General features: G+C 41.1%; 1 protein-coding gene across 3 annotated transcripts in view; it reads right to left on the reverse strand.

The window, feature by feature from the left end:
- LRP3 (LDL receptor related protein 3) overlaps positions 1–27,325 on the reverse strand; it is a 105,849-nt gene that overhangs the window by 14,215 nt on the left and 64,309 nt on the right. Inside the window, exons 1-3 of one of the 3 annotated variants that reach the window (XM_056812196.1) lie at positions 10,865–10,936; positions 10,070–10,368; positions 3,930–3,977 (exon numbers count right to left, since the gene is read on the reverse strand). In XM_056812196.1, coding sequence (XP_056668174.1) covers positions 3,930–3,977; positions 10,070–10,142 — 121 coding nt within the window. In that variant the 5' untranslated portion in view covers positions 10,143–10,368; positions 10,865–10,936. Of the gene's footprint in view, positions 1–3,929; positions 3,978–10,069; positions 10,836–10,864; positions 10,937–27,325 lie in introns of those variants that run through there. The other 2 variants (XM_056812195.1, XM_001366980.4) reach the window with 2 other exon arrangements.

The raw sequence follows: 27,325 nt of genomic DNA on the forward strand, positions 1-27,325 counted from the left end.
ACTTTGTTTCAAAGGGTAAGGACAGGACATGGGACAGCAACATGCTTTAGGATATGCATGGCCTCAGGAAGAGGCCACTGGATCCCTAATCTCCTTTGGTCACCACGGTCCCAAGACTTAAGTTATAAGAAGCATAAATTAGCCACTGATCCTTCCAGACCATCAGTCTGAAGAAACTTCATTTAAGACAGACAGTCAAGGGTCCCCCAGCTGCTCATTTTGGTTGGCCAAAGCACAAACATATATACACCACATGGTTTTTAATAAGTTTCTTCAACTTAACACACCCCAAGGAATCATTCTGGCCAGAAAAGCTGAGACGCTGAGCCCTCAGCAAGAGAAACAGGTAAGGGGGGCAGGGAGCATCTTAGGGACCCTGTGTCCTGGTGTCCTTGCTGCCGGACTTGGTGTGAGGCCTTGCTTTTCTCTGGACTCAAGAGCCCCAGATACAGAATGGGGCTTTTGGTACTGAACAGCATTCAAAGATTAGAAGATGTATAAAAGGTGAGAGAATACTGCTGGGGAAGATAAAGAACAAGTCAGACCCATGACAGTAGTCATGAGCTGCTCCTGATAATTAGGGGGCCACTGTTTATAATACAATTTGTAAAAACAATTTGGAGGGCAGATAGATGGCTCAGTGGGTTGAAAGCCAGATCTAGAGAAGGGAGGTCCTGGGTTCAAATTTGGCCTCAGACACTTCCTAGCTCTGCGACCCTGGGCAAATCACTTAACCCCCATTGCCTAGCCCTTACCCCTCTTCTCTCCTGAAACTAATATAGAGTATTGATTCTTAGACAGAAGGTAAGGGTTTGTTTTTTTAAATGGAGTTTAAGGACCCCTTAAACCTGAAAAACCTGAAATAATGGCCATTTTTGCCCTTAGCAGTGTTTCAGGCAAAGAGGAAATGCATATGTACATGTAGATCTCTGTTGCAAGGTCATAGATTAAGAGCTGGAAAGGACCTTAGAAAAGATCTCTCTTTCATTTTACATTTGTGGAAACTGAGACTCAAATTGGGTAAAAATGACTTGCCCAAGTTAATACAAATTGCAAACAGTAACAGGTATCAGACTCAGGTCCAATCCAAATCCAAAGGGTGAGGGAGATGGGGGGAAGCCAGGGGTCAATTGGCTCTACTCAAGCCACACAAAATCCCCACTTCCGTGAGTTATACAAGTCAAGTGCTTGACATGTCCATCAGAGCAGAGTCCAACATTCAAGTCATTCCTTTCCCCAATTTCCTGGGCCGAAGAAACACTGAAGCAACACAAGTTCCCATTTCCTATCTCTAAAAATACTTAACTGAAAGTCCTGATCACACACAATTGGCTGAAATGATTTTCAAAGAGGGGGATCAATATTCCAGTCCTCGACCTTCAGTTCTAACTCTTGACTGAGACAGTAGCAAGCAGGTAAGAAAACTTCAACATCTTCTCCAAGGGGTTTGCCTTTGCTTGGAGATTTTCCAGACAGATTTATCTTGTCCCAGCTAAAGTGAAGGGTTCCCTCATACACCTCCAGGAACCTGATCATCATTCACAGGAACTCACGGGAGTGAAGAGAAGGGCTTAGAAGCCCATGAAATGTGCTTCAGGCCATCAGACACAAGACTATTCTTTCCTACAAGTGTGTTCACCTTTCTGACCAAGAGCCCTGTTTGTGGCCCACAATTCCCTGGTGTTCCTAAGTTCAATGAACCTCCATCACTGGCAGACAAATGCTGAAGTCTCAGATGTTTCTGCAACTCCCCAAAACACCCAGTGCTTCCTAGAGCAAGGGTAAAGCAGAATAGTTGACTCTGGAGATGTTGGCTGAGGACCTTACCCACAAACTAGCTGATGGAGAGAGTCTTGGCTTACACCAGAAAGAGCCAACGGATTTGTCAAATGCAATATTTACAGATTAGTCACTGTTGGTTTTTTTTTTAAGTTCCTAAAATAATTTATCCAAAAAAAATGTTCTCAAGAGACAATGGCCAAGGGCAGCTGGGTGGCTCAGTCAGGCCTAGAGACAGGAGGTCCTAGGTTCAAATATGGCCTCAGACACTTCCCAGCTGTGTGACCCTGGGCAAGTCACTTAACCCCCATTGCCTAGCCCTTACCTCTCTTCTGCCTTGGAACTAATACACAGCATTGATTCTAAGACAGAAAGTAAGGGTTTAAAAAAAAGAGAGTGGCCAAACTGTCCAAAAAGCCACACGAAATATGAAGAGATGATACAACTGTAAAACATAGAGAAACCACAAAACATGGCCGCTAAAATTGGAAAAGGGAAGTAGCCTCAAGAGCAAGGGCTCTTAACTTTGTGCCTGTGGTTAGATTTCACAAATTTAGATGGGGGAAAAATTACATATTCATTAACCTCTAACTGAAATTTAGCATTTTCTTCAATTATTTAAAAATGTTATTCTGGAGGCAGCTAGGTGGCTCAGTGTATAGAGTACTAGGCCTGGAGTCCAGAGGACCTGTGTTCAAATTTGGCCTCAGATACTTCCTAGCTGTATAACCCTGAGCAAGTCATTAACTCCATTTGCTTAGCCCTTGCTCTTTTGTGTTAGAGATGTTACCAAGACAGAAAGTAATGGTTTAAAAAAAAATTTTTTTTTTATCATGGAAAGAAGTTCCTAGGTTTCACCAGTCTACCAAATAGGTAGAACCTAAAAAAGCTTCTGATCTAAGGTTTAGATTGAGAGGGATCTGATGCATGTTATTCTTCATTTTCATAAGCTACAAAAAATATTATCAAAGTAAGGAAATATGAATCAGATACTAAAGAGAATAAAAAAAAGAATTAGAGTTAGTGGACCCTATATTGCCTTAAAATGAGATATAGAATACCCTTTAGTGGAGACATTTTTTAAATTAAGTTTATTTATTTAATTAATTTAGAATATTTTGCCATGGTTACATGATTCAGGTTCTTTCCTTCCCCTCCTCCCACCGCCCTCCAATAGCCAATGAGCAATTCCACTGAGTTTTACATGTGTCATTGATCAAGACCTATTTCCATATTATTAATATATTTGCACTAGAATGATCATTTAGTCTACATCCCCAATCATAGCCCCATCAAACCATGTGATCAAGCAACTGGTTTTCTTCTGTCTTTCTGCTCAGTGGAGACATTTTTGAAATGAAGATTTGCCTACTTCTTCAAAATCAGTTTAAAATAAGCAAGCCATCATGTAACCATGGGAAAATATTCTAAATTAATTAAATAAAAATTTCAAAAATAAAATAAAATAAGCACACCCCAGACATATTTAAAAAATAAAAGTGCTAAAACACCTGCAGTTCAAAAAGAGGAGAGTGGAAAAGTTCACACATAATTCACGGGGCCCCTATATCTGTTGTGAAGCCCAGAGTCCCAGAAACTTTTCTGAGCTTCTCTTAAAAGAAAATAGTTCATGATAATTGATCTCTTAACCAGATAATGGGCTCCTGAAAATCCCTGCCTCCTCAAATCAATGTACACACACTGAAATCAGAATTTGGCAAATCAGGAAGTGGGGCGGGTAGAGGGAGGAGGAAAAAAACCAGCCTACACAAGCTTTTGCTATTCCTCCTTCCCCTCCTTTGCTACAAAATCTTGCCCAGTGCCAAGCTCACAAGAAATACTCCACAACTAGCTGCCACTTGTGATTGGCTGATTCTGACTTGGGGATAGGTAATTACTTATATACACATTTGACTGTGCAGATGCCTTAGGGGTTACAGATACAAAGCTTTCATTTAAAAAGAAAAAAAAAAGACTTTATTTCTCAGTATTATCAGTGCTGAACAGGGACAGACAGGAAAATACACTCCGAGTCAGATTCTGTTCTGCTCAGACTCAGGAAATCACCTAATGGGGAATAAAAGAGCAACATCAGCGGCAGAGGAAGTAGGAAGCTCAATCCCCTGGAGGAAATGAGAGGAGCATCTTACCTAAGGAAGGAACTGCACTGCTGAGTCTCCCAGTTAAGAAGAGATTCACTGCAAGAGACACAAAAAAAGGAAGTTACCAGCCTTATCTTATTCCCCAAAGGCCACAGACAGCAGGACTAATGAGGTAAGCCCTGGTCTAACTAGGTCCATGTGCTTTGCTTCTTAAAATCCTGCTTTAAAATTAGTGTGTGAGTGCGTGTGTGAAATGCAAACACACATTTATAGAATACAGCCACAAAATCTAGCATTTATACCTATATACAAACATATACACATCCCCACATAATATAGATCCACATATACAATATATCATCTCCACACATATTGACACAATATAGTGTATAGACACATATGTATGCATATAGACAATATAGCATACTTAGAGCATTTATATACACATCTATGCACATACACAAAATATATAGCATATACACAGAATTCAGCCTATACGCACACACACAATATCACATACATACAGAATACAGCCTATATATACACACATCCAAGATGTCACATATACACATGATATAGTATCTATACAGCTATCTATACATGTACACACACAGGATTATGTCATACATACACATACATATAACCTATATATACACATTTATATATATCACATATAATACATATATATATATAACTACTTCAGCATCTATTCTCTTCTTTCACCCTCACAACATCCCTGTGAAGTAGGCAGCGTGTATATATAAATAGGTATGTATATATGTGTATGTATATTTATAAGGCTATAAATGGCAGCGCAGGTGCCCATCTGCATTGAATGGGGGAGGTCTTCACCGAGAGCTTCAGCAGCGTGTGTGCATGCATGTGCGTGTGCGTGTGTGTGTGCGTGTGTGTGTGTGTGTGTGTGCACATTCACACCCAAACAGACCTCTGATTTCCCAGTTTAGGGAGCTCCTGATGAGGAGTTCCCTCGATGCAAATGGGCACCTGCGCTGCCATTTATAGCTTTAGAGAGTAGCCTGAGACATGTTGAGGCAGAGTGATTTGACCAGGTTCTCACAGCCAATATTTGTCAGAAGCAGGATGTGATCTCAGGTCTTCTTGACTCGAGTAAGCTCTCTCGTCACTATGCCAAATTCCCTTTTAATGCCCCTCATCCCCCCATTTACACACTATTATTATTATTATTATCATTTCATAGGTTACTGAGCACACTACAGCTAGGTGGCCCAGTGGATAAAGTGCCAAGCCTGGAGTCAAGAAGACTTGGATTCAAATTCAGCCTCAGATACTTACTAGCTGTGTAACCCTGGGCAAGTCATTTAACCCTGTTTGCCTCAGTTTTCTCATCTGTAAAATGAGCTGGAGAAGGAAATGGCAAGCCACTAAAGAATCTTTGCCAAGAAAACCCAAATGGGATCATGAGGAGTTGAGCAACAAGGACAAGGACATTGAGGCCCAGCTGGAAGAATGTTCTGACCCAAGGTTTTTGCAAAACTAGCCCCTATAAACCCAAGTTTCCTAAGTTTCCCGATAAAGAAAGTCCAATACTGTTTCTACTATCCAGCATGGTTAATGAAAGGCTCCTCCCTTCTTCAGCTTCACCTTCACACACAAACTTCCAAATCTAAACACCTGTTAGTTTCTCTAGTCCCATGGACTAGAGTCCCTGCTTTCCAAAGCTGCTCTTTCAAGGGTTTTCTGTTACAAAGGTCAATTAATTGGTGGGGATCAGAACCAGTTACAGAGTGCTACTACCATTTGGTATGTGAAAAAAAAAATCAGCTGGCCCAGGAAAGGCTCTCAGCACAATCCACCCCCCCCCAAATTCTTGCAGCAACATGGAGGTTCCTCTCCTCTACAAGGCAGCTGGTTCCCAGTAGCTATTCCCCAGCCTGCCCCCACAGAACCTCTTTCACCTTCCTAGCCCCTAAGTGACTAGTTGAAGATAGCTAGCTTTCTCCTGCTGTTTCCCCTCCCCAAACACACACTTCCTGCCCAGTTAGGAGGTTTTGGTGGTATGGAATACACCCAGGTAAGTGTTCACAGTCTGACTGGGGAGGCAAGTCTCAAACCTGTAAAACAATTAGAGAAAAGCATAGGACAAGATGAGAATAAGAATTAGAATTGATCTCCCCCTCCTCTAAGCACCTCCCACCCCATCCCCCAGCTCTTCTTCCCTTTCCTAAGCACTTACAATACTCTACTTGTATTATAGTTAGGTGTCTAATCCCCAGCACCAGGCGGGAAATTCCTAGAAGGCAAGCCCCATCTTGTCCCAGTGGGCAGCCTGATGCTAGGGATGAGCTAACAAATAATTACTAAATGCTAAGGAGTCCAGCTTTAGTCTTTGATTGGGCCTCCCTGCTTCTCCCTCAACTTTTCAGGGAGTCCATATCCTCTTTGGAACTGATCCTGAAGACCTTGCCCTTGACTGCAGTGCTTTTGTCTTTTGTCTTCTCTTGTTTTTCTTTTTTCTCTTTTATTTCTTTCTTTTCTTTACTCCTGAACTTTTAGACAGATTTTAAGCCTTCTTTAGGCTACTTTAGGCTCTTTAGGTTCAGAGACCTGATAAATCACAGAATTGAGTGTCTGACTCCAGGCATCTGTTTCCCTTCTTCCCTTCCCCATCCCATCCCTCCAGACAACAATACATTTTCTAGGGTTAAGATTATAAACAACTTTAGAACATGGATTCTGTCATTTTTCATCATTCTCTATCCAGCACTGACTCAACTCAGTTCCTTGTATACATTAGGCCCACAATAAATATTTACTGAACTGAATCATAAGGCAAAAGAGAATACATATAAATTTATAAAGAATATGCTGAAGTGGAATAACTAAGATTACATATAAAAGAAAAATTTCCAGTCTGACCAAGTGATATTTAACTTCTGTGGTCCGGAGATGACCAAGATCAGCCATAGGCTTGAAACATCTCTGTTCCTCTGTGATATTCACCTCTCCTCAAAAAACTGTCACTCCCAGAGTTCCTAGGGATCAGTATAAGATTGCTCGCCTGAGTACTATGAATGGAGTTCATTTGCCTTTTCCACCATCCTGTCTTTCTGTGGTCATTTTCAGGCTTTTGGTAGGTTACCCAAAATCACTTATTAGTTAAATTAATTAGGTTACTACCACCAATGGGAATGGATTTTTTAAAAATTCACATTCAACAAATTTTTCTGATTACCTCAAATGCAGAATTGGTATAGGGTGTGGGTAGTCATGAGGAGAATCAGACCAAGGCAATCCAATCAACCCTTGAACCTGCAGATTCAGCCCATTCTAGGTTTGAGTCTAAATCATTGTAAAAATTTTTCCAAGGACCTAGAGGCACTCCTCCCATCATAAAACCAAAATAACATTTTTGTACAAATTCCACCTCAAAGTTAAGGCAGTTTTGTATGTTTTTCCAGTCACTGAAGGGAGCAATCACTCTCCTAACCCAATGGCTCCAACCTGGGGGTGTCCAATTTGCTTACTCCTGCCATTCTCCAACTCCAATTATTCCTAAAACTCCAAGCCACATCCCTTTCCCTGCCCTACAAGGACCTTCTCCATCTAGATTCCAGGGAGAGCTTTGAGCTCTCCTTGTCCTCACCCCAGCTCTGATAACTATTCAACCTGTTTCTTTGTTTAGAAACTTACTGTTTCAGACAGGAACTCCCTGGAAAGAAGAAGAGAGAGAAGGAAAAGGAGAACTTGGGTCCTATTCCTGTAAATTGCACTGACTGTCATCTAACAGAGCTCCAGTCCCAGGAATACTGGCCATGACTCTGACCTCTATTCTCTACTTGCCCCACCAAGTGCAGGGTCCTCTTACTATACCTATTGACCTGGGGTGTCAACCCTCTTCCAATCCTTCCATTAATAATAATGTTATTCTCAGTTTAGAGAAACAAAGCCAGGGTAACAAACAGAAGCAAGAGAAAGGAAACCAAAGGGAAGGACAAAAAACTAAATGGCCAAGAGTAGAAGGGAACAAGAGTGGGGCATGGGGGCAGCCAATAAGTATTTATTTTTTAATCTCTGTATTCCCTGTAGGAAGTACTAGCATACAGTGGGTGCTTAACAGAGATCCATGAGACCTGAAACAGAAACAGCTCTCTCCCCAATCCTAAAGGGTAGGAAGAGCTTTGTTAAGGGTAAAAGAATCACTTCAATATGAACCTAAAGAGAAAGACTGAAAGAAAGGTAATTATCATCTTTTTCCTGGCCTGTCTTTAAGAAAGCAAAGAAAAATCCCAATCAGAGCTATAGAAGGAGCAGGGCAGTATAGCAGCAAACAGCTTCTAGACCCAGGCAACAAGGAGGAACAGCAACAAGATGCAGGCCTGACAGTACCCCCAAGGGGTCTGATCAGAGTGGATGATGTCAGCAGTGCCAGGTACCACACACACCACAAGAGGGCTCCTTCAATTGCCCAGAGAGCTTTACTCTCCTTAGGTAAGATGAGTCAGCTCCCCAAGTCTGAACTGGACAGCTTCAGGGCAGTTTCTAAAATCAGAATTCAATTTGCCTACAGGGAGTTTCCCCACCACCCTGAGAAGGTGAAGACAGTAGAAAAAGGCAAGGCTTTGGGGTTCTTAAATTTTTGTAGTTGGAAGCACACCTTCAAAAGAATTTAGCATATATTTTGAGTTTTCAAAATCCAAACAATGGTTTGGAGGGGGAAAGGGTGTGGGGGATGTGCTGATCATAGGGAAAAAAATAATCCCAGCAAAAAGATACCTAGAAAGAACTCACAGATTCCCTTCCTGTCTCCAATTGAGAAAGCCCTCTAAACCCACTGCAGGACCCATCATCACTCCTACACACTCTGACAGTCAGATCTCTTAGTACAAGCTTCTTTGCCAAATGTGCCTGGAGACAAATGGAGAACAGGTCATTTGAGGTCATTTTGGTACAAAAAGTTATCAGTCTGAAATACTCTTCATTCTGTTCATCATGTGTTAAGTCTCAGAAGTCCAGCCCGCTGCAGGGCAACCCACTTAAATCAGAGACCCTATTTAAAGGCAGGTGGCACAAAATGGGGCCAGTTCTAACTAGGCCAACCTGCAAGAGACCTCCCTCCCCAGGGAACAATTTTACTTCATCAGGGAGATCACCAGCAGCTCAATTTTAAGGGAAATTAAGGAAAGGGACTGACTGACAAAGGAGGCTGAAACAAAACCCACACTTAGTTGAGTTTGTAGTTCTCACCAATTCCTGCTTCCAGGACTCCCAGTACTTTCTACCAGTCCTGTCCCATGCAATAATCCCTCAGCAGCCGCTGCCCCTCCCCCACCCCATATACACAACCCGCTTTCAGTGAGCCCCTCTTCCTGGTGTTCTAATGAATACCGTGTCTGAGAGCTATGAAGCCTCAGGTTTTAGCAGCTGGAAGCCAGTGCATGGAATCTCTACCGGGTCTGAGATCTAGAGTATTGATGGTTGTTCAATGAGGCTCTGGGATTCGCTATAGACCCCAGACCCATCTTTAGATTACAGTAAAGTCTCCAGCTTGGGTTGCCTTGAAACCTTCAAAGTCTTATCCGTGACCTCCTACCCTCGGGAAAAGCCGACAGGGTTGGGGAAAGATGGGTGCTAGGGCAAACCCAGGCCCCTAGCTTCAACCTTCTGGGATGAACCTCGGGCTCAGTTCAAGTGGCACCGCTACCCAGAGGACAGGGAAGCAGTTCCAAAGAACTGGTAATCTAATGGATTTTTACCCTTTCACCCAGGCCGGGTTGCGTTCCTGTCGGAGAAACAGCAAGCAGCCTAGGCTATGCTGAAGACAGCTGGAGGGCTTTTAGGTTTCCTCATCTTCTCCCCTTTTCCCCCACACCAACCCCGCCTCCACCTCTAGCCTAAGACAGCTCTACACTCCAGATCGCAATAACCTAGGTGCCCAGAGCAAATGGAGTAGGGGGGACAGTAGGTGGGGGGCAACCTCAAGCGAATCTCCAACTTCCGGGGACAAGGGGAGGAGGAGCCATGGGGCAGGTGTGCTGTGAGAATCGGGGTGGGGTGGGGGAGAAAGAGGGGTGCAATTCAAATCTTTTGAGAATCTGCTCCCCCACATACACACACATATGCACACACACGCACACGCACACACGTTCCAGAGCCATAGGTCTCCCTCTTCCACACACAACCCCACGCCCCACCCGAGCTGGACTCACCCAAGCAGACCACAGTGAACTGCGCGCGGGCGCTGGGGCCCCCCTCCAGCCCGGCAGCGGGTAGCTTCTCCATGCCGGAGTTGGAGCGAAGGCTGCACAGCCGCTGCCTGCAACTGCGGAGGCTTCTTTGTGCAGAGGCCCGGGGGCGCCGAGGGGCCACATCCGCGGCGGCCGCGCCGGGCCCGGGCTGGCTGCAACTGGCGGCTTCAAGGACGACGCGGCTGTTGCTGCTGCTGCTGCTGCTGCTGCTGCCGCCGCCGCCGCCGCTGCTGCTGATACTGCCTCTGCCGCGGTCGCTGCTGCTACGGGGAAGAAGGGGAAGGAGCTGGAGGAGCCGTTGCCCTGGAGGAGGCACCCTGCGCCCCGGGCTCGGCCAGCCTCTGTCCGCTCTCTGCTGGCCCCCAGAGCCGCGGCTCGAGGCGGTGGCGCCGGAGGAAACCGAGCGCATCCATTCCCGGCAGGCCGGGGCTCCGACTCTGCGCCCGCAGATGCCAACCCCAAGCCTGCTTCCCCAGCACCAGCAAGGCGACGAGCACCGAGCCCGGACGAGCCAGACGCCAGACACGTGACGGCCCCGTGGGCTAGGCAACGGCCGGGCCTGGGGAGCCCATTGGCTAGGCGGGCCTCTCCGGGAGGAGGGGTCCACAGCTAGAGCGCAGCCCGCCCCCGGGCCCAGGCCCCTGCTGGACAGCTCCCTTGCAAGCCGTGTGCCAGCCCGCCCGCCTGCCCCACGGGGCACTGCAAAGAAAGAATGGTCGCCTCTGTTCCATCAGGGGAGGCGGGGTAGGTAGCTACCTGAGTACTGGCTGCGCGACCCAGACCTTTCAGAACGTCATGCCAGGCCTCATCTCTAAGATCCCACAAAGAGGCCTACCTATACGCCCACCACTTCTCCTTTTCCAAGACCCCTCCTGTCTGTGACTATGTCAAGAGTCTTCAAAGACTTAAGTCAGTGGTATGGGGTCTGATTCTTATTGTTCTAGATGGGAGAATGGGATGCGCTGAGCCCTTCCTTTTATAAGATTTAATATTCACATATAACAGGAGACCGGGCCTTAGTTTCTGAAATGAGGGGAGACCAGTTAAGAACACAAGCAATCTTATTCCTTAAAAGCACTACTACCTCCAATCAGAATTCTTTTGGGAGAGAAAAAGCCTTTGCCCTTGGGGAGGGTGGTGGTACTGGAACCCCTAGTGAGGAGGGAAATGCAAGGTGGAAGTAGGAAAAGAGGGCTTTCCAGAGCTCACTTCACTTTGGTAGTTAAGTCCTGACCCTCCTGCTCTGAAAGAATTCTAAATCTTAAGCAGGGATGTTCCTGCCTAAGAATTAGAAATCTCCCTTGTGTCCCATTTTCTCACCCAGATCAACAATAGCCAGATCTTCTCTCCAGCAGGGGGTTTCACAATTCAAATATGAAGCTACTTAATTCCCCATAGTACAATGGGGAAAATGTCTCTGCTACATATAAAATCTCTACTCCATAGAAAACCTATATATCAACTTCTCTAATAGAAGAGAAGCATAAATAATATGGTATTCTAGAATATAAATAAATGAGTATATTAATAAACAAAAGCACCCCTTTCAAGATGGAGATGTCCTGAATGACATGAAAATGATGAATATCTCCGTAAAACAAGAAGCACTTGGGCTGGTGAGGGATATGCACTGTGCAACCCAGGCTTGAAGCTATGGGTAAAGCAGAAAGTGCTCCCCCTAAAAATGCTGTTTAAACATTTGCAAGTGTAAGGGTCCAAAGGTCTGGATATGAATTGGGGTTCGAGGGAATACTGCAAAACAAAAACTATATAGCCTTGCTTACTGATGTTCTTCAGAGTCCCAGCATCAGCAAGTACAAGGTAAAGGGGAAGGGATAAGGGAAGAAAGGTACTGAGGATGCATTATGGGGAGCCTAAGAAACAATGGGATGCAGCAAAAAAAAAAAAATAGAATAAATTTGGAATCTGGAAACTGATGTATGAATCTCAGATTTTACTAGTTGTGTGACCCTGGTCTATAAAATCCCTTTCTGCTCTAAAATCTGAGATCCTAGATTATGAAATTTAAAGGAGAAAGCTTCTGTCCAAAGACCCTAATGTGCTTTCACCTGAAGCTAGGGTAATCTGAGAAAACTTCAATGTATCCCTCTACATACACCCCCACACACACACACACACACCACCACCACCACCACCACCACCACACCATCAAAAATACTCTTCCTCACTCTTTTTCTATTTCTTCCTGCTCCCTGGTACTCCCCGATAGTCCAATCACTTACATTTGCCCATTATAGAATACTCCATTTTTCCTTTGTAAAATTTTAGTGATGAGATTCTGGAAATCAGCTCTTTTGTGGCACCTGAGAGATGAGTCATCATAGCAAGATTGAGAAGGGGACAGAGCTAGTAACCTGAGACAGGAAAGGTTTCACCATTTACTTGGCCCAGAAAATGAATTGAAAATTAGAAGATTCTTGTCAAATCAAAAACAGGAATTTAGAATGCAACCAAGAGGGGTTTGGACTTTGGAATAGGAAATCCATATATCTGATGTTAATCTGAAATTATTTCTGCTAAATATGGCACCCATTAAGCTAGTCATATGGCTACTAACCAAACAGGATCAAGGAAAGAGAAAAGAAATGGAGACATTCAGTGCACTGTAAAATATAACAGCCAACCTGTGGTAGCTGTTAGTTGAGATTAGAAGATTATATTCTATGAATTCATATCTCTAGGTTTTTATACTTTTACTTTTGTTACTTCAAAACAAGTATGTTGAAATATATTGTTTTCCTCTGAGATATAGTAGGAGTTTTACAAAGAAGCCAAGGGGAAAAAAAATCTGTGTTTCCTCATTTATCAAATGAGAAAGTTGGACTAGAGAATCTCCAAGATCCCTTCTAGCTCTAGACTTATGATTCTCTGACTTATTTTCCCACACATGAATTGATAATGATGGAATCAACTGCCTTTAATGGCCAGATATAATGGTAGTAGCAACCAGCTGAAGAACTCAGAAAGAAGAAACAGATCTGAGGCAGACAGGAAATCCAGGAGGCACATTCTCCCTTTTATATTTCCTGCAGCTGAGTTGGTTGCTTGTATTTTGGTTTTTCCATAGGCAAGGTTGCTCCTCCATAGATTTGGCTCTTCTTGAGTTGCAAATCAATGAAGTAGCAGGTTGGTTACTAGAATCTAGGAATATGTTAACTCTTCACATCCTCAAATCTCCTACCTTCAAAAGTTACCCTTTGCTACCCACACTTCATGATTATGGCAAGAAAGTAACTTAATTTCATATGTAGAGCATGAAGCAATCTATATTCTACAACAAAGGCCTACAATTCACAGGAAACCTAAGAAATGAATCCATATATCATTGTAAGAACACTAGCCATCATGGATATTTTAACATTACTCTTTACTCACTGTGCACCTGGATAGTGAGCTGGCCAGGCTCAGATTCATGGCAGGCCATTTGGCAGGCCGTCCTATCAGGGATATGCCAGAGGCTGGACACTCAAATAATACTCAACTATGTTGCTACCTTAGCTTCGTGACTGAGCTAGCTGCCAGAGAGCCTCTTTGCCAAACCCTCTAAGGCATACAAGTCATCTCCCTTGCTTCTCTGCTCCCTGGCCCCATCTGCTGAATGCTATCCAGGGGATATACTTGCCAAAATTTACTCACCTAACTGCTTTATAACATCCTACTTGAACCTTTTGTTCTACTCCAATTTCTCAAAAGCCCCAGATCTGCCTGAGTCAAGCAGTTTTAGAGACTACTTTCTAAGCTACCAAAGGCCTAAAACTGATAAGAAATGGGTTTATAGATCTATCTTTACAACCAGAATGCTAAAATTTGTCTAGAGATCCTATCCTCAGAGTACTATGTAGTAAAATTTAGTCATCAGAGGAACACTCAGAATATTTCATTGGCTGTATAAGGAATTCTTGAAAAACAGCATAGAAAAAAGGAAAGGGCATATAGTTTCAGAAAAATCTGAGAAGGATTGTATGAACTAATGTAAAGTAAAATAAGCAGAATCAGGAGGACAATGTATACAACAGAAATATTGTAAAGATAAACCATTTCAAAAGACTTAAGATCTATGATTAACACAAAGTCCAACCACAACTCCAAAAGACTCAGGATGAAACATGCCATCTACTTTCAGATAAGAACTGATGTGGAATCAGAGTGAAAATTGAAACATAATTTCTTTTCCTTTCTCTTCCTCTCTTTATTTTTGGTGGTGGTGAGGAATATGACTTATGTGGGGATTTGTTTGGCATGACTAAACATATTTTAATGTGTTTTGGGTTATCTTGTTTCTCAATGGATGGGGAGGAGGGCAGAGAGAGAATTCAAAACTTAAAGTTGAATTTTAAAATTTTAAAGAAAAAAAGAGCACAAAGAAACAAAATAAAACTTCACCTGCCCCTTTCCATGAATAGCTAGACCCACAAGGAAACAGGAGGTCTCTAGTAGAGTATCCCATGGATCTATTCCCAAGAGCCAAGAAAACAGTATTTGTCCCCTACACCCCAACTACTAATTCTTCTTCAAGCCTGGACCCTAGAGACATCATCTAGGTGAGCAACCTTTGTGAGTATGCAATATGAGAAATGTTTCTGACATGCTACAGCCCCTATTGCCTCAGCAGCCAGAGCTACCAAAGACCAGAAAAAGAAAGTTTTCACCATTATAAGTCAGGCAATGTCAAACTGTTCAACATAAAAAGAAGAGATGACTTTCTTAATGGAAACAACTTTTAAAAAGCATTACCATATATTTTGCCATTGCATCCTAGGAAGTACCAAATGACTCAAAACTGAAGCATGCTACATGTATTGTCTCCCCCTTAAGAATGTGAGCTTCTAGAAAGCATGAATTGCCTTGATTTTCTGTTTATGTCCTCAGCACTGAACATAGTGCTGTACACAAAGTAATCATTTAATAAATGGTTTTTCATTCAATAATTAGTTCATCTATCTTTGATCATGTGATGTTTAACTTTCTTAGCAATAATTTGGACAAAGGATAAAATGTCAGACTAGAATGATGAGCTGAATCAAATTAAGTTTATTAGAGAGAAATGCAAAATCTAACGTGGGTTCAAAAATCAACTTTATAAATAAAATGGAAGAGACATGACTAGGCAACAGTTCATCTGAAAAAAAAATTCTAGGGGATTAACAGACTAAAAACTCAACATGAATCAACTATGTTTTGTGGCAGCTTAAAAAGCTAACGCAGTCTTAGCCTACATTAGGAAATGCATAATATGGTTAGGAAGTAAAGAGACTGGTCCATGGGACAGATTAAGTGCATAACATAGAGAAGAAAACAAGCATAGTAGCCTACTGTTGGATAAATTGAAAGATTCTGGCTATTAAGATGATAATTCACAATTCAATAAAAATTGCTAGGGAAACTAGAAAGCAATCTGGCAGAAACTAAGTATAGACCAACATCTTACAGCATATACCAAGATAAGCCCCAAATGGGTATGTGACACAGACATAAAAGGAAACAATCACAAAAAAAAAAAATTAGATGAGCAAACAAGATGAGCTGTCAGATCATTACCAAACAAGGCACAGAGAGGTTCACAGATGGTAAAAAGCACAATTTTTATTGTAGAATATTAAAAAGTTTGTGCACAAACAAAACCAGTGGAGCTAAATATATAGAGGAAGTAGATAAATTATGAAAAATCTCTATAGCAATTTTCTCTAATAAAGGTCTGATTTTTAAGATATAGAGGGAACGGATTTAAATTTATGAGAACAAGAGCCATTCCCTAAGTGGTAGATAGTTAAAGGATAGGAAGAGGCAGTTTTCAGAAGAGATAAAATGCTCCAAACCACTAATAGAGAAATCACATTAAAGCAACTTTCAGGTTTTATTCCAGGTAACCTGGAAAATGCTAAAAGGATTATGGGAAAACAGATATGTTGATTCATTTTTTTAAAACTGTTACCTTCCGTCTTAGAATCAATACTGTGTATTTGTTCCAAGGCAGAAGAGTGGTAAGGACTAGGCAATGGGGGTCAAGTGACTTGCCCAGGGTCACACAGCTGAGAAGTGTCTGAAGCCAGATTTGAACCTAGGACCTCCTGTCTCTAGGCCTGGATCTCAATCCACTGAGCTACCCAGCTGCCCCCTGATTCATTGTTGATGGAGCTATGAACCAATCCAGCCATTTTGAAAAATAATTTGCAACCGTGTCTCCAAAAGCTACTAAATTGTGTAGGGGCAAGGTAATTTGGGTTAAATGACTTGCGCACAGTCACACAGCTAGTCTGAGATCAAATTTGAATTCAGGACCTTCCATCTCCAGGCCTGGCTCTCTAATAAGCTATCTAGCTGCCCCACTTTGGGCATTTTTTTAAGCCATGATCCGTGCCTTCAATACTCTCTCTTTTAACCTTTGCCCACTAGCTTCCCTGGCTTCCTTCAAGTCCCAACTAAAATTCCAACTTCTATAGGAAGCCTTTTTACAACCTTTCTCTAACATCTTCCCTCTTTTAATTATTTCTTATTTATCCTATATATAACTTATAATATATGTATAGATATTTATTTGCTTGATGTCTTCTCCAATAAATTTCCAACTCCTTGAGGGTAGGGACTTTTTGCCTCTTTTTATAACCGGAGGACCTAGCACAATGCCTGGCCCATAATAGGCACTTAATAAATGTTTGTTGACTAACTTGTTCTTCTTGCTCCCAGAATAAAAGAACTAGAGGCAAGGTGTCCTTTACGAAGAACCAAATTTAAGCATAATGTAAATTATGAGAAATGCCCTAATATTTAGAACTATTCAGAAATGGAATGGCCTGTGTTGATCAGTGATTAGAGATCTTCAAGCAAAGTCAGGTAGGAATAGTTAGTCTCTGGAACCCTTTCTAACTTTATGATTCTGGGACATTAATGCATTGCTGGTGGAGTTGTGAAATGATCCAACCATTCTGGAAGACAATTTGGAACTATGCCCAAAGGGGGCTAAAAGACTGTCTGCCTTTTGACCCAGCTATAGCACTGGGTTTGTACCCCAAAGAAAAAAAGACTTGTACAAGAATATTCATAGCTATGCTGGAGGGGATGTGGCAAAGTAGGGACATTGATTCATTGCTGGTGGAGTTGTGAATTGATCCAACCATTCTGGAGGGCAATTTGGAGCTATGCCCAAAGGGCGACAAAAGAATATCTACCCTTTGACCCAGCCATAGCACTGCTGGGTCTGTACCCCAAAGAGATAATGGACAAAAAGACTTGTACAAAAATATTCATAGCTGCGCTCTTTGTGGTGGCCCAAAACTGGAAAACGAGGGGATGCCCTTCAATTGGGGAATGGCTGAACAAACTGTGGTATATGTTGGTGATGGAGTACTATTGTGCTAAAAGGAATATTAAAGTGGAGAAGTTCCATGGAGACTGGAACAACCTCCAGGAAGTGATGCAGAGCGAGAGGAGCAGAACCAGGAGAACATTGTACACAGAGACTAATACACTGTGGTATAATCGAACATAATGGACTTCTCCATTAGTGGCGGTGTAATGTCCCTGAACAACTTGCAGGGATCCAGGAGAAAAAAACACCATTCATAAGCAAAGGATAAACTATGGGAGTGGAAACACCGAGGAAAAGCAACTGCCTGAATACAGAGGTTGAGGGGACATGACAGAGGACAGACTCTAAATGAACACTCTAGTGCAAATACTATCAACAAAGCAATGGGTTCAAATCAAGAAAACATCTAATGCCCAGTGGACTTACGCGTCGGCTATGGGGGGTGGGGGGGAGGAAAAGAAAATGATCTTTAACGAATAATGCTTGGAAATGATCAAATAAAATATATTAAATAAAAAAAAAAGAATATTCATAGCTGCGCTCCTTGTGGTGGCAAAAAAAATGGAAAATGAGGGGATTCCCTTCAATTGGAGAATGGCTGAACAAACTATAGTATGATTGTAATGGAATATTATTGTGCTATTAAAAAAGGAGAAGCAGAAAGATTTCAGAAAAACTTGGAAAGACTTACATGAATTGATTCAGAATGAAGTGAGCAGAACTAGGAAAACATTATACTAATGCACAATGAACAATTGTGAACGACTTAATTATTTTCAGCAATACAATGATCCAAGACAATCCCAAAGGGCTTGTGATGAAAAATGCTATCCACCTTTGGAGAAAGAACTGATAGAGCCTGAAGGCAGATCAAAGTAAGACTATTCTTCACTTTATTTTCTTCATGGTTTGTTGGTTTTTTTATGTGTCTTCTTCTACAAAATGATGAGCCTGAAAATATAATTTGTATGATAGCATATGTATAACCAATAACAAATTGTTTACTGTCTTGGGGGTGGATGGGAGGGGAAAGAATATAGAACTCAAAATGTTAGAAAATGAATGCCCAAACTTCTGTTTATATGTATGGGGTGGTGGTGGAACAAAACATTGCTGAAAGGGGAAAAAAGAAACTTGCATTCTATAGGGAGGAAATAATATATGTAGATATAAGTAAATTACAAATATATACAAAAAGAAAGACAATAACTAAGGGAATATATATATAGTCTTTTGTAAGAGCTTGAGCCGAGTCTTGAAGGGAGCTATATCCAAGATACAGAGGTAAGGAAGGAGAGCATTCCAGGCATGGTGTCAGTCCATACAGAGGCACAGAGATGAAGATTTACTTATGGGAGACAGCAGGTGGTTCAGTTTGAATAGCATGTAGAATGTGTAGTCTATCTATAGAGATTAGCTTGAGTTAGACAATGAATGGTTTGACAGGACAAAATGAAGAGTTCATATTTTATCCTAGAGGCAATAGGGGGCCACTTAAACTTCTTGATTCAAGAGAGCCATGATCAGATTTGGGTTTTAAGACTATTAATTTGCTGAAGAGAGTTACCACAAGTTTTAGCAACCTCATGTCACTCTTAGATTCCTTGGACTAGGAATGAAAGTTTGTTTTTCCCAGGGGAAAAAGTGAAGAGTTGGTACTAAAAGTTTCATTTATGCCCTTTTTAAAAATAATATTAATTTGGCAACTGTGCAGAAAATCAATGTAAAAGGGAGAGAAACTGAAGTCAGGAAAATCAAGTCAGAGGCTACTATTGTCCTGCAATTGTGCAGGATTCAAAAGAAGGTAATAACCATGTGACTTGAAGGAAGAGAAGCATGGGACAGGACTTGTCAATATGGGATTGAGAAAGAGGGGAGCTGAGGGAGAGAGAAGAGACAATTGATTCTAAGATTAGGAATTGGATAATCAGAAGATTGTTGGGTCCCAGATGTAAATAGGCTAGTGTATCCTACATATAGTTTGTTTATACATAGTTTGTAAATAATACATATTGATCCTGTATCTATCTTGTTGCTACATAGTTATTTATGTTTCCACCCCCCTCACCTCACCCCCATCAGACTAAGAGTAACTTGAGAGGGGAGACTGTCTGGCCTTTCTTTGTAATGTCAGTGCTTAGGACAATTCCTGGAACATTTAGATAGTTAATAAATGTTTAGTGACTGTCCAAAAAAAAAGTTAGGAAGAGGGCTGGTTTGGGAGGCGAAAGATAATAAGTTCTTCTTTTAGATCCCTACAGGACATACAGGTGGAGATGCCTTAAAGGCTCCTGGTGGTGTGAGACAAATTCAGGAGAAAGACTAGGACTGAATATAGAAATATAGAATCATCACTGAAACCATGGAAGCTAATAAGATCAGTGAGAGAGACAGACAGACAGACAGACAGACAGACAGAGACAGACAGAGACAGACAGAGACAGAGAGACAGAGAGAGACCCGGGACAGAGTTCTGGAGGGAATAGCAATAGTTAGGGAGCATGATACAGATGAATTTAAGATATAGCTGAGCCCTCCAGTTTGAAACATAGAGTTGGTGATACAAGACTTGCAGTCCAGAGAGAGACTAGGGCTACCTAAATGGATCAGTGAGTCATTTGCATAGACATTCTAATTAAACCCATGAGAGCTCCTGAGGTCATCTAGAGAAAGAATATTAAAACAGAAGAGAAGAGAGCCCATGAGAGAGCTTTGGTGAGATAGCTACTGTTAGAGAGAGTAAAATGAACAATAAACCAAGAAAGAATACTGAGAAGGAGCAATCAGACAAAATGTCACAAAAATGTATTGAGGAGCAAGTATGCAGGAAGAGGTGGTCCATGGAGTCAGATGCAGAGAAGAAGTCAAAAAGGATGAGGTTCAAAAATATCTTCATATTTGAAAATTGAGAAATCATTGGTATATTTGGAAAAAATCTGTTTCAATTGAGTGGGGAGGTCAGAAGCCAGACTGCAAAAAGGCTAGAGAATGAGAGAGAGGAGAGGAAACAGCTTTTTTCAAAGATCACTGGTAGCCTCAGAGAGAAGAGTTACCAAAATCAGGCCTCCATTCCAAGTCCCTAATCCTCTTCCCACAAGGGGAAGAAGATAAAGGCATAAAATCAACAAAAGCAGTCCCAGGCTGTTTGGCAAGTCTCACATGAGTGTACAGATTCTTCTCATCACTTCTTCACTAGAAGACCCAACCAAAGTTCTTCTGTGTCTACATCAATGCCTCTGGAAGTTTCAGAAAGACAAGCTCAGGGCAGGGGGCAGCTGGGTGGCTCAGTGGATTGAGAGCTGAGGTGGGGGGCGTCCTAAGGTTCAAATCTGGCCTCAGACACTTCCCAGCTGTGTGACCCTGAGCAAATCACTTAACCCCCATTGCCTAGCCCTTATCACTCTTCTGCCTTGGAACCAATTACACAGTATTAATTCCAAGACGGAAGGTAAGGGTGTTAAAAAAAAAAAAGACAAGCTCAGGGCAGAAAGTTAGCACAGTGGATAGAGAGTCAGACCTGGAGTCAGGAGGACCTGAATTCAAATCAAACCTGGCTTGAGATGCTTCCTAGCTCTGTAACCCTGAGCAAGTCATTTAACTCTAATTGCCTGACCCTTACTGCTCTTCTTTCTTAAAACCAATACTTAGTATTGATATTAAGATAGAAGGTAAAAGTTATTATGGAAAAGAAGAAGAAGAAAGATGAGCTCAGGAAATGAGCTGTCACCACCTGCCCTAGAAAGTGATTTTCGGTTCTAATTGGCTACAGGTTCTGTACAGTAGTAATGACACCTGGGAGAGGAAAATGTGAGATAGATCAAGAGTTTGCCCAAGTATTAACTATATGCTTTTTTTTCTGCCTCTGATTAGTGAAATATTTTTCCCTTCAAGAAAGTATCAGTATTTTTAGGAGCTACTTTGATTTTCCCAAGGGTTGAAATCAGTGAACCTTAGAGAAAAGTATGTCCTAAGTGGTTGTTTAGTGCTCACATTTGTCGAAATCCAGGTTTGCTTCAGGAATTTTCAGTCTTCTAATTTGGAATATATTTTGACCCTAAGTCTAATCAGGTGATGATCTGACTATACACCTACCACTGATTCTGAAATTATTGCTACCTTTATATAATCAGGCATTTCCAGACTGTTAGGATATAGTTTAGGGCTTGTTATTACTTTCTGATTTTATTCTCAAAGAAAATATTCATGAGGTACAGGTATAAGTCTTCTAACAGAATGGAAAATAGGAAGAGATCAATTGGATTACATTTGGGAAATTGTGTCATGTTTTCAATGATACCAAACTGCTTGTAGCTGCAAAAACTCATATCGAACACAAGTACTGTATTCTCCAGGCAATGTTATATGGCTAAAAATCAAGGAACACTCTGATCTCAGAAGAATCAGAATTACAAATGGTCTGGAGGGCAACTGAAAGACATGTGGCAAGAATAGGTCGGCTACAGCATATTTCCCAGGATGAGGCGAAAACTGCTATAAAAAAGACCTAGGATGTTTTTGCCAAAAATTTAAGTAGTAATGTAGTAAAAATGGGGGAAAAAACAAACAAATTTCATATGCCACATTGGTACCCTAGAGACATGAAAAAATTGAAAAGAAGGCCTCTGGCACATTAGGTTAACCTATGGAAGCACATAGATAAAAATCATATGAAATGAAAAGGCATGGAGGGGTGATGATCTCTATCTATAATGTTAGCAACAACATAGATAAGTTTAGAATTCTATCAGTCAGGCATCTGAGTAGCAAATGAGACCAAATGCAATATCTCTGATATCTTTGGAACTTCTTGAGCTACATCTAATAGAAGAGTTTTGTAACAAAGTGGATAAAGGATTAGAAAGGAAGTCAAGAAAGAAAGGCATAGTCAAAAACAGAAACAGAGCAACCTGGGAGGAAACAGAAAAGGACTTCAAATAAAAAATAATTTTAAACTCCCCTGACCTATGAACATAAAAAAGAACAAAATCAGCTTTAAAAATATATAATTGTGGGAACAGCTAGGTGAATACTTCTTAGCTGTGTGACCCTAGGCATGTCACTTAACTCTAATTGCCTAGCCCTTATCAATCTCTGTGTTGGAACCAATACACAGTATTTATTCTCAGACCAAAGGGGGCAGGAAAGGGAGGAGAGAGAGAGAGAGAGAGAGAGAGAGAGAGAGAGAGAGAGAGAGAGAGAGAGAGAGAGAGAGAGAGAGAGAGAGAGAGAGAGAGAGAGAGAGAGAGAGAGAGAGAGAGAGAGAGAGAGAGAGAGAGAGAATAGAGAAAGTTGTAAATTTTCAATAATATCACTTTCTATTCAAGCTTCCATTATATAGTTTATGTTCCTACTCTGCAATGGCAAACACACTGTATGTCATTATTTGTCTACCATAATTTTAATTACCAGCTTCTGACTATTTACTTACCTGATCCTGTTCCATAAAAAGGGCCAGGTGCTGGGGATCACATGCTTATCCACAAATAATTATGCCCTTCACTCAGTATCAGAAAGGCTTGGGGGTAATGCTGAGTTCTAGCTGGCTCTAAGAAATCTGGATAACTATCTTCCCTAGCTCTGCCTCTTTTTGAGGGGGCAACACCTGCCCCTTCATATAAGTCTAAGAGTGTGTTAGCCAAACTTCTGATGTCTCAGTCCCCAATCCAATACAAAAACTCTACCTTTCTTTTCATTTCTATTGTGCTTCAATAAAAAGAGGAGGAGGAGAAAGAGGAAGCTGAGTTTGTCAGGGGTAGCTAGGTGGCTCAGTGGATTGAGAGATAGACCTGGAGATGGGAAGTCCTGGGTTCAAGTTTTATCTCAGACACTTCCTAGCTGTGTGACCCTGGGCAAGTCACTTAATTCCAATTACTCAGTCCTTACTGCTCTTTTGCCTTGGAATCAATATTTAGTGTTGATTCTAAGACAAAAGGTAAAGCATTTTTTTAAAAATTTACTCACAAGAGAATAGCATAATTGTATACAAAGGAAAAAATAAATTCAGTTATACCAAAGCATTCAGTATGTGATAGATTCCTATAGCTATTTCCTAAACCAAGCAGCTACATACTCACTAAATAGTCCATAATCATCAACTTGGGTTTTTGTTTGTTTGTTTGTTTGTTTAAAGTCCTCCAGGGAAAGGTGTAGTATTATTCCCTTCCCTGGCGTCCCATCTTACTAATGGAGAACTCTAATTTTTAGGAAGTTTATCCTGATATAACCCTGTATTCCACAAGACCCTACTAACTGGTGAAGAGATTGACAGTGAACCATCGGCATGAGGAAAAGTGTAAGGAGTGCTTGGGAGTGAAAAGACCTTCTTTTCTGCCTTGAAAGAGAAAACAAGTAGGAAGAAATCTTCCAGGAGAAATCTGGAAGGTGAGAGAGAAAAAACTTTGGGAAATGGCAGGCATATAGAGGAGCTGGTGCCTCAATGTGTCCTTGATTTCCAACATGCCTTCATCAAGACTTAAGGGAATATTCCCTTTGGGCATAATCAGGGCATGCAGCACAACTATCTCCTCCCCAGTGTAAGAGTTCATTCCTTCTATATTTTCTGACACATTCTTTACAGTATAACTTCTCTGGTTTCTGTTGGATTTTGGGGTTGTTTTATTTTTTTTTATTGCTTGGGTTGCTGCTAGTCACTACTCGTGATAGCCATTGTAGGGAACTAACATTTGGTGGGAAGGCCCTAAGCTTGGTGCTCCTTTCCTTTTATGGGACAGTGATCAGGAAAATGTCTTGCTCCCAAAAAATCATTTCTCTGAACTAGCAGTATTTAGGGGAGCAGATAATTCTAATTTAGTACTCCCCTCCTGGAACAGAGCAATTACTCTTGTAGTCCCTGTCTCCTGATCCCTTTCAGGAAGAAACAAGTCTCCTTTGGGAGAGGGATGGCCAAGATTCGACACTATCAAAGACTCTCTTTGAGCCTAATCAAACTGATCTGTGTGGACATAAACATAATCTACATGGGTCACATACACAGTCAACACATACATACACACATACATTCCAACATTGCCATTAAGCCTACATTGCCTGTGATTCTGCTTTCTGGATCAAAACAAAAATATAATCCCTCTTCCATGGGATAGCCCTTCAAATACTCAACTAGAGAGGGGGTAGTTGGGTGGCTCAGTGGATTGAGAGCCAGGCCTAGAGGACAAGAGGTCCTGGGTTCAAATCTGGTCTCAGATACTTCCCAGCTGTGTGACCCTGGGCAAGTCACTTAACCCCCATTGCCTAGCTCTTACCACTATTCTGTCTTGAAACCTTTACACGGTGTTGATTTTAAGACAGGAGGTAAGGGTTTAAAAAAAAGGGACTTGAACCTAAGTCTTCTGGCTAGCATTGTAGGGATTCATTTATTGCACTCTAGATTGAGAAAGGTCAATCCATCCCTTTCTAGAGTGCAGTTTTCCCCTAAGAATGAAAACACACACATTTACTGATTTAAAAGCAACAATGGAGGCAGCTTGGTGCTCAGTGGGATTGAGAGCCAGGCCTAGAGACAGGAGGTCCTGGTTCAAATCTGGCCCTCAGACATTTCCCAGCTGTGTGACCCTGGGCAAGTCATTTAACCCCCAATGCCTAGCCTTTACCACTCATCTGCCTTGGAGCCAATACTCCAAGAAGGAATGTAAGGGTTTATAAAAAAAATTGTTTTTAATATTCAACTAGAGCTATGTTACTCTCCTCCCCCCCATATCTTATCTTTTCCAGGCTAAACATCCCCAGTTCTTCCAACACATCCCCAGTTCTTCCAACCAATCATGCTTAGAAAAGTTTTGTTCCACCCAAAGAGTTCCCAGCCTGATTATTGCTGAAGGCGCTGGCCAGCTCCTTCCTTTTTCATTTCTCCACTAGGTTCTCATTTTGTCCTGGTCATGTAGCATCATTTTGTTTTTTTATGCACACTATAATTTGGCATCACAATTAAGAGTTTTATTTTATTTTACCTTTCAAGAAAGGAATTGGGGAGGGGAGTAGCAAAAAGTCAGCTGACTCTAAACTATTTTGGTTTTCCTCACTTTCCTCATTTCTCTTTCTCAATAAAAGTTAGAGTCTCCCCAATGTTGCATAATCACCCCCCACATTACCTCTCTCCCAGAAAACATAGTCATTTGTACCCCCACAAAATAAACTTCTACTTTAATTAGATTTTAATCTTTTTTTTTAAGTTCTGCATCCATCTCCACCCTCTTATCTCCAATTAAAAAAGCAAGAAAAACAAAACCCCTATTACAACAAATTTCCATATTGCCCACATCCAAAAAACAACATATCTCAAACCATAATCTGAAACCATCATTCCCCCAAACATCTAAGTCCTCTGGAACTATGACTGGCCATTATGAGAATCAGAGTTCAAAAATATTTCAAAGCTGTTTGTCTTTTCTTTATAATATTGCTGTTATTGAATAGATTGTTTTCCTGGTTCAGTTCATATAAGTCTTCCTATGTTTCTCCAAAACCATCTTCATAATTTCTTGTAGCACAATAGTTTAATGAAACGTCTTAATGCCAACAGTACAAGTGTCTGTCCCTCTTCCTACGTATAGAAAGTTCTCCTGAAACTAGTCAGAACAAACAGAATTTCTAGATTCGGTTTGAGGGAAAAGAGTAAAGCAGAGCTAGAAAAAAAGAACAGCATTAACTACCAGTTATAAAAGGTACTTCACTTCACAAAAAGTCCAAAAGAGGCCCTGAGATAAAAGGAAGTCTTAAGCAAAGAGCTTTGTTGGAATTACATGGGCTTGGCAGTGAGGACTGCTTGTTGTTTTTTAAAACATTGATTCATCTATGAGGTTTAAAGATAATTTTTTTTCAGTAAATGACAATGCATTTCAAAGCAGATATATTTTTCTTAATGTATCTAGCTAGTTCTTAAAATGTTAATGGACCAATAGCTGTAAAATCATTTTCCTTTAGGTTTTGAGCTATAATCTTTAAATTATAGACCTAGAACAGCAATAATGGAATATGTGATAAAAATACCATGCCTCTCCAAGGCTATTATGGTACTAAAAAGATATGTGATAAGTCACCTCTACAGACTACATTAACCCTTTTAAGGTAATTACTGGGCAATGAGTACATCTCCCATTTTGGTTCAAAAAAATCTTCCCATCACTTACCAAAGCAAGAGACAATAAAATACACAAGAACTGAAATAATCCTTATTTGTCTATTGATTTTAAGAGAATCAGTCCATATTACTAAATTATTAAACAAAACATAGCCACAAATCTCTTTATAAGTAAATAAATGAACATCGCTCTTTGGTGCCTGATGCTAGAGGAGCAGATGGTGAGATCATAGATTCTGCAACAACATAGGTGTGACACACAAAAATCAAAGGTAATGGAATTAAAGATTGCCACTCACGAAGTAAGGAAACCATGGGACTACAGATATCAATTCTTTTTAGCAATTGTATATGTTTTCCATGGGATTTTATAGGACAGGAATAGAAAGAATGTTGGGGCCAGGAGCAGCTGCTCTATTATAACCAAACTCATTAGATTTTCATGGAATTGTGAAAATGAAACATCCTTTCTCAAGGCCTTAGAAGCTATAGAAGAATAAATAAAAGTCAAAAGTTCAGGGGGCAAGAAGGAGAAAATAGAAGAGGAGGAAGAAAAGGGGGAAGATGGAGAGAAACTTCTTAATGGGGCAATGCATATACTCTTCTCAACATAGCTACAAAACTATGTTGTCAGGGTACTAGAGTTCTTCCTCTAAACTGGCAGAGCTCATTGCTTTGTTTTAATTGTTATTGAAACCTTTTGTTGTCATATCACTTTCATTTCCAAATATATCCTTCCCCTTTCCCTTACCAAAAAACTATCCTTTGTTACAAAGAATTTAAAAAGCAGTTC

The sequence above is a fragment of the Monodelphis domestica genome, chromosome 1, assembly GCF_027887165.1.
Source record: "Monodelphis domestica isolate mMonDom1 chromosome 1, mMonDom1.pri, whole genome shotgun sequence".
Taxonomy (NCBI): domain Eukaryota; kingdom Metazoa; phylum Chordata; class Mammalia; order Didelphimorphia; family Didelphidae; genus Monodelphis; species Monodelphis domestica.